General features: G+C 41.2%; 1 protein-coding gene across 1 annotated transcript in view; it reads left to right on the top strand.

The window, feature by feature from the left end:
• LOC142108797 (uncharacterized) overlaps window positions 1-13,075 on the top strand; it is a 40,173-nt gene that overhangs the window by 5,612 nt on the left and 21,486 nt on the right. Inside the window, exons 2-3 of the mRNA XM_075192670.1 lie at window positions 2,567-2,688; window positions 12,092-12,230. Of these exons, the coding sequence (XP_075048771.1) occupies window positions 2,567-2,688; window positions 12,092-12,230 (261 nt within the window). The remainder of the gene's footprint in view (window positions 1-2,566; window positions 2,689-12,091; window positions 12,231-13,075) is intronic.

Raw genomic sequence — 13,075 nt, 5'->3', positions numbered from 1 at the left:
AAATGACTCCCGATTTTGCATATCACATCACGTTTTTCTGCAAAATGTGTATTTATGAATAATTCCTTTTTTTTATATTCTTTAAAATAATAAATGTATTCTGCTACATTAATTATAAAACATTGTCTTAAATTAATTCAGTCGGTAGTATAGAACGTTGCAATTCAGTTCTCGTCATAAAACTTCCCCCTGCCTAAAGATGGAGAAACTTTCAAATATCTTTGCACGAAATTCCCTAACATATCCGATGCTAAACTGAAGGAAGGCATTTTTACAGGCCCTGACGTTAGAAAGTTAATAAAAGATGAACATTTTGGGCGTATAATGAATATTGTGGAACTTTCGGCGTGGACTTCGTTCAAACAAGTGATTTCAAAATTTTTAGGCAACGTCAAGGATCCAAACTACAAAGAAATTGTCAGGGAAATGCGTAATAATTACAGAAACTTTGGCTGCTGATGAGTTTAAAGGTACATTTTTTGAATTCACATATTGAGCATTTCCCGAAGTAATCTTGGAGACTATAGTAAAGAACAGGGTGAACGGTTCCACAATGAAGTTATAGATGTAGAAAGAAGATACCAGGGTCGTTGGGACGTCAGCATGATGGCTGAATACTGCTGGATGATGCACATAAAAAACTTCTAAGCGAAAAGCGACAAAATGAAGTTTGAAGACAAAAAAACAAGATATTAATGATTTTTTCAATAATTATGGTTTTGTTTCTATCATGGTTTGATTTTATTGTTATTTAAGACAAAAACACAGTGATATCATCTACACTTCTTCGTATTTCACAATAAATATGTCAAGAGCTATTAAACTTCTTGTTTTTTTTCTTAAATGTATGTGACTCCCTTATAGGTAAATGTGATGTGATACATTTTTTTTCTATACTATTTCTTGATGTACACAGGAGTATAATTAAGAATATAAAAGTATTATTAAAAAAGCTTTCAATAAATTAAATTTTGCAGACCTGTGTTATTTATGAACATTGCTCAAAGGTGTATACCTGCTCTGAGTAGCGCCCAAACAGGAATTAAACACGGGGAGAACATACAAACTCCACACAGATAAGGCCATGGCTGGGAATCGAATTCATGACCCCAGTGCTGTGAGGCAGTGTCACGATCGGACTTGGAGATGCTGCTGACTGGTATTGACTCTACTAGACAGGAAGGCGCAGAGTCTAACGTACCCCCGGTATTCACCAGGGACCCCCGCAAGGGGGTATCGGCTTGGCTGCGTGGGGTACACAGGTCGAGGTTCTTCAAGCAAGTTACCAGTGTAGCGGGAGATAGCAGGAATAGTCGTAAGGTCCAGGTAGTAGCCAAGCGGTAGCGCGGTACACAAGGGAGATCTAGAGGGAAGGTCGGGATGCAAGCCAAAGGTCAGAATCCGAGAAACAAGGAAGCCAAATCGCTAGACAAAGAATGGGCAGGAACAAGCAAGGAGTCAAACATCAAAGGACATAAAATATGAGAGCAGGATACAAGCGCTGGAGAAAGGTGAAACCAATACTCTGGCACCAGGGGAGGAAAAGGAGGAGCCTTATATAGTATGGCACTGGCCATGATTGGTAGCCTGCAGAGGTCAGATGCTCCTGACCGCCGATATAGCGGGGAAGAAGCGTCCCATTGTTGCCTAGCAATGGGACGCGGCTACTGCGCATGCGCGCCCAGCGGAACCCGGAAGTACGTCCCATTGCTAGGCAACGGGACAGGGGTCCGTCGGGGTGACAGGCGTTCCTGGCACACTGCATGGTGCGGGAGCAGCGCCTGTCAAGCAGAAGTGCTAACCACTTGTATGTTTTCCCTGTGCTTGCGTGGTTTTCCTACAGTTGCTCCAGTTTACTTCCACAGTCCAAAAATATATTGGTAGGTTCTTTGCCTTCTGACAAAATTGACCCTAGTGCGTGTCTGTGTGGTAGTGAATTTAGATTGTAAGCTCTGGGGCGATGACTGATGTGAATGATTGTACATTCTAATGCGCTGTGTAATATGTACGTGCTGTATAAATAAAGGATAATTATTACTGATTTTTATAGCACCAACATATTCTACAGCACTGTGCAGTCAGATTGTTTATTCAGGCACATCAGTCCTTCACCTTGTGTAGTTTACAGTCTAATTCCTCTACTGCGGGCACAAACACCCACACCAGGGCCAATTTAGTCAGAAACCAATTAACCTCTGATATTTAGTCAGAAGTGAAGCCAGAACCCCAGTCCTATGTTAGTGTCTTGCCCCCATGATCCTATTAAGTCAAAGTGAAAATCTAAAATTCTGTTGATTTACATTCAATAATCTGTATAAAGTGAACTATTTTTATTTGAGATAAGTTTCAGTAGATGCAGGTTTTAGAGGTTCAAATAACACCTGTAGCAATCTTCCACCACTAACCTGGCAGCACTTGCTCTTCTTTGACTGCACTGTTTGATGATGTTTCACCAAACCCTCTTACAGAGAGAAACGTTGATTGTCTGTTAGAGTAGAGTAATAAAGCTGGGTGCTTCAACAAAGGATTTTCAGATAATTAAATGAGTCATTGACTTATTTTATAGGTGAGATAGAAGAATTAACCACAAGTAATGCTGATGTTCTTCTGCACGGTATTGCTGATGATTTGCGAAGCTGCCTGCCAGTGGAGGCGATGGTTGGATCAGAAAACCAAGCTGTGGAAAATGTGAGATATTTTAATTGGAAATTATGTTTAGATCTATTAGTATTTCTTATTTTGCTATATGAAACTTTAAGGGCTCCTAAACTTGGGTTGAAAGCCGTTTAAAATATATAATAGATAGTACTAGAGACATTTAAAAATGTTTCATGGACAAGTTAGTACTACGAATATATAAGGTAAAGCTGCGATTTATGGGAGAGGTACTTTGCTGATACCTGACTTCCTGTCTGAAAATCTATTGGAGAACACAGGAGCCAATTGGACATTACCTGTGAGAATAGATTACACTCAACTTGGATACATTTAAAGGCTTATTTAATAAGACAGCGAAAATGCAAATAAGTTTACCTTTGCTCATAGAAGCTACCACTATTCAGTAACACTTATTATCCTGAGTACTAATGCACAAATTGTGAATTACACATCATTTAACTTGCTGTTTTTCTGACATTTTCAGTGATTAACTTTGACTTGTCCATAAATTTAATTAGAGTTTGCAAAGTTTTTGTGGCTTTTTGCTAAAATGCTAACGCCCCTATTTTCAAAGTACAGTTTTACCACTATTTTAAAATCGTAAAACTCTAAAAAAAAATAAAATAAAAAAAAAATACATTGCTCACAGATTGCACTTTTCTTTTTTAACATTATTATTTTTTTTAGAGTCTTATATGGTAAAGGGGAGGGGGGTACATAGTGGGGAGCAAACATAACAGTGAACATTACTAAATAAAAATTGATCTGGTTCAATGATGGACAAGTAATAAGCAATCTCTTAGGCACATGGGCAAACTAAAACCAGGCTAGATTGCACTTTTCACTATCTTATTCAATTTCTATTAGTCTAAAAAACGTCATGTTCAGTCGTGGTGGAAATTTCGGAAAAGCTATAACATCTCTATCCATACCTGATTAACATTATTTTAAAGTTGAGAATTACCTGTCAATGAATAAAAATACATTTTAAAGTGTACCTGTCACAGTGGAAGCTGACATTTTGTGGGCTTAATCAAGATTCATAAGACTGTAGTCCGTCAATACTCTAAGAACTAGTGATATTATTGAAGCATAAAACACAGAGTGCCTCCCTCATGCCTTAATGATGTCACTAGTTTATAGTGAATTGATAGACTGAATAGGGGCACAGCCCAATAAATGGCTGCCTCAACTGTGTGTAATTAAAGGGTACTCTGTAACAGGTTATCACTGTTAGTCCTTATAATCTAATCTAATTTGATGCAGACAAAATGAGAAGATGAATTTTAGGGCCTGAATCATTAGGGAACGTAAACGCCGATATGTGCCGTATTTTGCGTAAAATTGATCTGCGAATGCCCAGAACCGGACCGTACACCAATGAATGCAACAACATCCAATTCATCTTCAAGCGTAAAGGATCCTTACTACAGCCTACGATTTCATGGGTAGAACAGGAATGGGTGTATGCATGTAGTCAATTTACAGTCATGCTATGTCAAGCTTGAGCTCACGCTACAGCATACGATTCAAGCTTTGGGCATCTCAAAGGTACGTGTTTTTTTTTTTGTCACTTGCACTAGACCTGTAGCTGGCACAAGGGCCGTTTACTAGTGATGATGATCACAGAATTCATGTTTGCCATCAGGAGCAAGAGTAAAAATGCATTATATGTACAGTAGACATTCATAACATCCTAATAAATGTATTTTATGGAAAATAAGTTTTGTGATTAATGACTATGGGCCTGATTCATTAAGGGAAATTAAGTAAAAAAATTGAGTAAGTAGTCTCTTGGACCAAACCATGTTGCAATGCAAGGGGTGCAACTTTTTTATTTTGCACATAAGTTAAATACTGTCTGTTTTTCATGTAGCACACAAATACTTGATAGCTTATTTGTACACTGAAATTTAAAGTAACTTTTAACTTATGTGCAAAATAAAAAACTTATTTGCACCCCTTGCATTGTAACATGGTTTTCTCCAGGAGAAAACTTACTCAATTTGTTTACTTAACTTCCCTTAATGAATCAGGCCCATATTATTAACAGGTGACAATCATTGAATACGTTTTTTTTTTGTTTTGTTTTTTTGTGCATTCTTCTGTAACTTTATATTCCTCATATGCATAGGACATATCCTGTAATGTATTGTCTGTTAGAGCAGAGCGGATCTAGACCCGTATTCATCAACAGACGTATCTGTACATCTGCTCTTGTTGAATATGGATGTACATATGCCCGATGTACGTGCATTTTAAAAAAAAACGCATATTACATTCGTTTTGCGTTTTGTTAATGAATCAGGCCCTTAATGTGTCTTTGGATTATTATTTTAATACAGTGATTTGGACTCCATAAGGTATAGATCCCTTCTAGAAGGGTTCAGCATTTGTCTAAATCTCCCCTTAACTAATTTCACAGGTAGAATATAGAGCATATTTGTTTTACGTATCAGTATAGTTAACATTTTCTTTAAAAAAAAAGTATGCTGGTGTATGGGTGTGACGTTGACAATAGCAATATAGGAACACATACTAAGTCCGATTGCCACAAAACTTGTGTAGTTATATTTATGCATAATAGAAAACCAATGCCCTTGTATCATACCACACAAGTATATTGTGCAGATAGCAAACTAACCAACACATGATATCTATTTGTAAACTTACATTTCAATTGCTATCGTTTTCTACTATTATCTGTGTCTTTTGCAAAATTCCACCTGTTCTAACCACTTGATCTTGCTGCCTGTTGTGCTCTGATTACTAATCTGACTTTTGCTTAACAACTTTGTTCATTGCTGCCTATTTATCATTGATGTGACATGTCTGACTCTGATATTGCACGTGTGCTTAGTCTCCATGTCGTAGTCACCATGTATCTTGCCAGAAGACCTAGTGGTGCTGAATATGCAGAAGCCTAAACAAAGGATACAAGATGGTTACTGTAGTCAGAAAATTCACTAATATATTTACATAGTCCAAAAAGCTTCTGTCTACTAGTCCTTACATCAACAGATACCTTGGGTTTATAATATCCCCCATCCCCTTTGGATTGTAAACTCAGAGGCAGTGACATTAAAACCTACTGTTTTAACTTTATTTTATTAGTAAATATATATTTCATGGCCTTATCATTATCCTATATAGCAAAGCATAATATATTGGTGCTATATAAATAAAATGACGTGGCAACTATACTAAATGGTTGGGACCAAATGCCATGTTGAATCTTCATAAGTTGCAGTATAATTTTAAATAAACAGATAACATTTCTCAGGTATCCATTGGGAGACACCAGATGCATTGTGGTTTAGTGTAGGATTAAGGCGTGCATGCACTTTAAGACTCTTGGGGGCATGTTCAATTGTTGAATATCCCAGCGGCGTTAAAACTATTACCGGTATTACGGTAATAGTAAGCTGGATTTCAGCTCGCAGCTCCCTGAGCCGTGAGCTGAAATCCAGCGAGAAAAGTACCGTAATACCGGTATTTATGCGCACTATTACCGTAATGACGGTAATAGTGCGCGCGCCGCGAGATTTTTGGCTATAATGCCAACAATTGAATATGCCCCTTAATAGTTGTTTGTAACTCCTCCCCCTTTATACCCCTCTTCTGTTTGGCGTATAGTGTTATTTTTTATTTACTCCGGTCTCCCAAGTCTGCAGCTATCAGTTTTACAGCGCACAGCACAGACGACTGTGTGCTGCTCAGAACGGTGCACTGGAGGTACCAAGGGGGTGCCTTTGCTAACGCACCTTCACACCGTTGGATTCCTCCGTGGGGCCACAGCCTTCGCTGGCTGTGCCCTCGGTTCTCATTCAGTGGCTGCAGGAATGGTAGTCGTGCTTCACCATACGTTAGAGGACGAATGGCAGTAAATATTAACCTCTCCCAGCACTCTGCTTGGAGAGCGGTTTAGTAAGTTGGGGTGGGCCCCAGTGATGGCTGCCTTTATAAGTATAGGGGCAATCTTCATGTTACAGGCTGGGCCCTGGGTGGAGGTGGCTGTTCCCTCTTCACTTCCTCCATGATGGTCTCTCAATCCACGTGTGCAGACACCAGATCAGCAGCCATCTTCGAGCTCCAGCACTCCCCTTCTGTGTAATTCCACCTGTAAGGAGCCAAGTCTGGAGTTAGTTTTCTTAGTGTTTAGTTCCTAAGATTTATTGGAGCTGTATTGCAGGCTCCCTTTCTTTTTCTGATTGTGTGTTACTTTTGTCTTTTATTGTATTTTTTTCTTATATCTGTATTTATCATGTCAGATATGGGGAAATCCTTGATGGCTGGGGTAACTTCTGTGACAAAATTTACCTCTGCTAGATTCACCACTAAATTAAGTTCTGGACAGCCAGATGCAGACAGCGCAGCCTGCCAGTCCATGGATTGGGTGCCGTGTGCGCACACGTGCCCTGGTTCTGACATGGCGTATCCTGCCTAGGCTTGGTTAATAGCAAACTCTTTGGTTGAGATTGCTCAGCCAGTCCTTTCACAAGCAGGGTGCTTTTTTTCCCCAGGTTCTATGTGGCTCTTCAAGAAGTCTATTGGTTTCAGGGCCTGTAGTGCCAGGCCGAGGCCCTGCTAGTTCTTTGGCAGCGATCTCAGAGGAATCAACATGGGTCAACAGACCAGTGACTTTGAAAGAGGACCTGGTTTTGGATTCCTCCTCTTTGTGTTGTAATTTGCTACAACATTTTCCTTGCATAAGCACAAAGCGGGTGGTGGTGCCTCAACCTGGGAATGAGTCAGATTCTGCCTGTTCTTCCCAAGAGAAGAATGAAGTGCTTGTTGGGTCACATATGGAGGACTCCTCCTTTGGGGAAAAAGTCCCCTCTGACAGTCAGGGTGTGGAGAAGCTGATACAGGCTGTGTACCAGGTGTTCGACGTCCCAGACATAGCATTCCCTCAGGCTGCAGGGCCTTCTGTGTTTAAACGGTGGCCAAAAAGAACTGTTTATTTTCCCTCCTCCTTCCAGCTGGATGATTTTCTTGGTGAGGCTTGGACTTCGCCAGATCGGCACTTCCGATCTGCAGCCCTTTAAATCCTCTTTCCTCTGAGAATATTAATAAATGGGAAACCCTTCCTAAGGTGGATGCAATTGTTTTACAGTTGTCTACCTGTCTACATCTACTATCCCCATTTCCAGTATTGTCATGCTTACGGATTATGCGGACCATAAGATCAAGGGCATACTTTCTGTTGAAATCCCTCAGGGCTCTGTTCTCAGCCCTTTTCTTTTTTCACTGTACACTACCTCCCTGGACAATCTCATCTCTTCCTTTGGTCTCCAGTACCACCTCTACACCAATGACATTCAACTCTACATCTCTTCTCCTGACCTTTCCGCCCCCCTTCTCTCGCGTGTCTCTAACTGCCTTTCAGCCATCTTCTCCTGGATTTCTTCACGTTTTCTCAAAATCAACATTGCTAAAACTGAACTCATTGTTTTCCCTCCTTCTAAATCTTCTAGCAACCTTGATCTATCCATCACCATTAATAACACCACCATCTCTCTTGTCTACCAACTCTGCTGCCTAGGTGTCACCCTTGACTTCTCCAACTCTTTTGCCCCCCACATTCAAATTCTTGCCCAAGCCTGACATTTCCAACTTTGGAATATTGGCCGCATCCGGCCCTTCCTTTTTCAGGACGCCGCCAAAACTATTATCCACACTATTTCCCGATTTCTCGGATATTGTAATCTTCTCCTTACTGGCCTCCCTCACTCCCATCTTGCCCCCTTTCGCTCTATTGTCAATGCGGCTACGAGATTCATCTTTATTTCACACTGCTCTAACTCTGCCTCCCCTCTCTGCCTTGCCCTGCACTGGCTCCCTTTCCCCTACAGAATCCTCTTCAAACTCCTCATCATCACCTACAAGGCCCTCTCCCATTCCACAGCCTCTTATATCTCTAACCTCCTCTCCATTCACACTCCCACCCGTTCCCTGCATTCGGGCAATGCCCGTCGCCTCTCTTCCACTCTGATCACCTCATCCCACGCCAGAATTCAAGACTTCTCCCGTGCTGCCCCCTTCACTGGATCAATCTCCCTCGTTCTATCCATCTGTCCCCTAATCTGAGCACTTTCAAACGGGCTCTTAAAACCATTCTCTTCCTCAACGCCTACCAGCTATCCCCCTAACCTTCTCCCGCCTTTTTCTCCTCACCTCCTTCTTCCCTGTCTCCTCTTGCTCCATATCCTCTCCACTGTCTCCTCTCGTGCCAACTGTCTGTTTCCCCTCCCTTTAGTATGTAAGCTCCTATGAGCAGGGCCCTCTTCCCTTCTGTCTGAATTCCATTTCTTTTTCTCTGACATTACCGTACTTGCTATGCTTGGAACTTTTGGAGTTTTGGTTTTACTTGTTTTTCTCTGTCTACTGTTTCTTTTTGTATTTGTACGGCACTATGGAAACCTTGATTGATTAATAATAATAACCTGAAACACCCAGTTGTGGGTCTGGACATAAAGGATGTGTGTTTACATGTTCCCTTCAGAAAATTATCAGTTCATGGATCTTCCTTTTTGTCTTGCCATGGCCACACGGGTCTTCATCAAGATCATGGCGGCTGTGTTGTGGTCCAAAGGAGAGTTGATCATTCCCTATCTGGACAATCTTCACATCAAGGCAGAGTTGCCAGCGATTCTTCTGTGCCACGTTAAGGTGACTGCACATACTCTGGAATTCCACTTCAAGAAGACCAAATTGATCCTTTTGGGTCACTTCTTCGACAGCCGGAAATAGAGGGTGTACTTACCAATGAACAAGATTCAGGTCTTACAAAAGATGGTAAAGTATCTGTTGGCTGACAGACAGACTTTGGTACACTACTGCATAACATTTCTGGACACAATGGTATCAACTTTCAAAGTGCAGTTTGCTCAGTTTCATGCAAGGGAGTTTCAGTTGGAATTCCTCTTGAAGTGGAACAGATTTCACCTGAACCTTTCCAGTCAGGTGTTTGTGCTAGTCAGTACGGAACAGTTGTTGTGGAACAGGGCAGTGAAGATACAGTCACAGTGTCACGGCAGGATCTCTTCATCCTAGCAAATGGTCTTTGCATCCAGATATGTTCTGTGAGATCCTAGACAGGTGGGGTCAACCGAATGTAAACATGATAGTGTCTCGGTTAAATAACAAGATGGAGCTCTCCTGTTGCAAGGCAAGAGTTCTACAGGCGGTCTTGGGAAGCGCCATGTCTGTTCCCTGGTGATTACACCTGATTTATCTGTTCCCTTCGGTGGCCATGCTACCGAGGGTCTTGAGGAAGTTGAAGAGAGGGCATCCTGGTCATTCTGTGGTCTTCAGATGGGCCATGATAGGTCTGATACGCCTATGTTTATTTCCTTGGTGGTAGGTCAGTTGTGACGTCTAACACTCAGACCAGACCTGCTAAATCATGGACTGTTTCTACATCACAGTTTAGAACATCTGGCTTTAACGATGTGGCTGTTAAAGCCATGACCCTTGAGCGAAAGGATTGTCTGAACGTGTTGTGAGAACCATGCTTTGGGCTTGGAAGCCAGGTTTGGACAAAAATTATCATGGTGTCCGGAGGACATATATTGCGTGTTGTGAAAGGTCGACTTTTCGATAGGTTGGATGCTGGCCTTAGCTCTCCTAATGTTCAGGTGTTGGCTCTTTCGGTCTCTTTTTGAAAGAAGACCGTCTTTGATACCATATGTGCAGACATTTTTGCAGAGTACTTCATGTACAACTTCTGTATGTTCCTACTGTGGCTGCTTTAGATTTAAACTTGATGTTGAATGCTTTACAGCATTCCCCTTTTGAACACTTTGACGCTGTTGACTTGAAATTCCTTACATGGAAGACTATCTCCCATTTAGTTAGTTATTCTAGTTTTCATGAGGCTAGGGCGGTTCTTCAGACCAAACCTTCCTTCCTTCCTTCCTACCCAAAGTAGTGTCCAGATTCCACATTAATAAACGCTTTGTCATCCCCACTCTGACCAAGAGTTGGTGTTCATAAGACGAGGGCTCTCTTTGTTTTCTGGATGTGGTCAGAGCTCTGTAAACTTATGTGTGTAGGTCTCAAGATATGCGCAGGACAGGATATTTTGGTCCTCTATGATGCGCATAAGAGGGGCTGGCCAGTCTCTAAGGTTACAATTGCTAGATGGATTACTGGTGTAATCTGTCAGGTTTATAGTGGAACAGGCCAACCTGTTCCGGAGAATCTTCAGGCTCACTCAATGAGGTTGTTAGATGCTTCTTGGTGACATCACCATAACTCCCAAATCATCATCACCATTTATTTATATAGCACCACTAATTCCACAACGCTGTACAGAGAACTCATTCACATCAGTCCCTGTCCCACTGGGGCTTACAGTCTAAATTCCCTAACACACACACACAGACAGACAGACTAGGGTCAATTTGTTAGCAGCCAATTAACCTACCAGTATGTTTTTGGAGTGTGGGAGGAAACCAGAGTACCTGGAGGAAACCCACACAAACACAGGGAGAACATACAAACTCCTCACAGATAAGGCCATGGTCAGGAATTGATTTTCTGAACTAGATCTTGCTGTGCAGTATTCAGCCCCATCCAAACGGAGCAGCTGTGTTAGGCTGCTACCTGGTGCTCAGTTAACACTTTTTCCCAGTTTTAGAAGCATTGTGTTTGCATCCAGGAATGGCAGTTTTGGGAGAAAGGTGCTTTACACGATTTCTTCTGATCAGTGCCACATGTGATGGCAACTTTGGGATATGCCGAATGTACCCGGTGTCCCCCAGTGTATGCTTGAGAAAACATGATTTTTTTACTTAATTAAATCCTTTTCTCTTAGTCCATTCTGGGACACTGGGCACTCACCCTTTGCACTCTAAGTTCTCCTTTTGTCTGACATGTTTTGTTTTACTTTGTTCGTGGGATGTTGTTGTTCCCACCTTTTTGTTAACTTCTCTATTATTTTTCACCTTTTCTGTGGGGCTTAGGTAAACATAAACTGAAGGCCTTACCGGAAACGGGTATAGAAGAGGAGGCGCAACGAACAACTGTTAAGAGTCTTAAAGTGGCCGCACACTGGATCTTATACTATATCCCAAAGTACGCAGTGTGGACTAAGAGAAATGGATTTAACATAAGTATGAAATCCTATTTTAATATAGTATTGATATCAAATAGACAATTATTGCCAACTATGAGAATTGTATGTCCTTGTACTTCATATACTGCTTCTAAATAAAATTTGAATAAATTGTAACATTTCTTTCTGTTTGGTATTGTTGCTCATTACTTTCTGGTCTACACCTTTAGGCTGACCTAAAACTATCCTCATTCGTACCTATCCTGTGTTCCTCATCTATAGGATCATAGCTATCTGATCCAATCCATTCAAATTTACTGCAACCACTTATAATGTATTTGATAATATTCTCTATCTTGGATATTATTTTAGATCCAGAGACTCCTGAGGCCCACCCTTCACGTTGATGCTTTCCTTTATAATGATGATACAATTGATTTATTATGTGATGAGGGGAAGATGAGCCGTAATTACTGTTTGTCATGTGGATCTAGAGAAACAGCATCTATGGGTGAGTCACATATGTCATGTACTTTGCAGTTGGAGGACATTAATTCATTTTACATTGTTTTCTGTAAAAAAGTCTTTGTCAGGTTTATTTATTTTTTCATTTTCCTGTAAACAGAAAGTCCACCTTTGTGGACATTTGTTTGGAGAGGGGAATGGAGATTAAATGTGCTTAATAGCACCAAATATATGTCACCTGGTTGACATCGGTAGTCAGATGATGATGGTCTGGTGGGGTCCAGGCATAGACAGAGGTTACAATACATTAGGCCCCTGCATGTCAAGAGTCTTTAAAAAAGGTACATGCTAAATACACTCTGCTAATATTGTATGGACCTCTGTCCATTATACTGGGATCACTGGAGTAGGCCACTTCAGGGCACCCAGTGTTGCTAATCATCCTAGCCTCCACAGCTCAGGGTGGTCAGGAAGCTATGGAGGTAAGGACACACTGGTTTTTTTTTTTGTCCCCCACCCATAGATGCACCAGCCTGCACTGAGCAAAACAGGGGTTGGTTTTCATTTTAGCAGGTGGACCCATACTTGTAGTCTCCATTGTACAGTGGAAACAAGTCCATATCCCTTATAGTGGAAATAGACCCGGACTGTCTAGTTTTGGGGCTGAATGAAGATTTGGGGGGTATCCTGCCAGTTTGTTTGTTGTTGTTTTTTTAATTATGTTTATTACACAATGAACTGTGTATGGGAAGTATTTTGTCTCATTCAAAGTATAGGACGAGACTCCATCCGTCCACTGAGCCGGTGCAAAATTCAAGTACACTTGTGCAGTGGGTACACATTCTGAGAAAAGTATCCTCTCTGTCTCATCTAATTAGAGACTAGGTGCAG

Source organism: Mixophyes fleayi, chromosome 12 (assembly GCF_038048845.1).
Source record: "Mixophyes fleayi isolate aMixFle1 chromosome 12, aMixFle1.hap1, whole genome shotgun sequence".
Taxonomy (NCBI): Eukaryota; Metazoa; Chordata; class Amphibia; order Anura; family Limnodynastidae; genus Mixophyes; species Mixophyes fleayi.
Note: the sequence above shows the minus strand (reverse complement) of the source record. Positions and strands in the feature narration are given on the sequence as shown.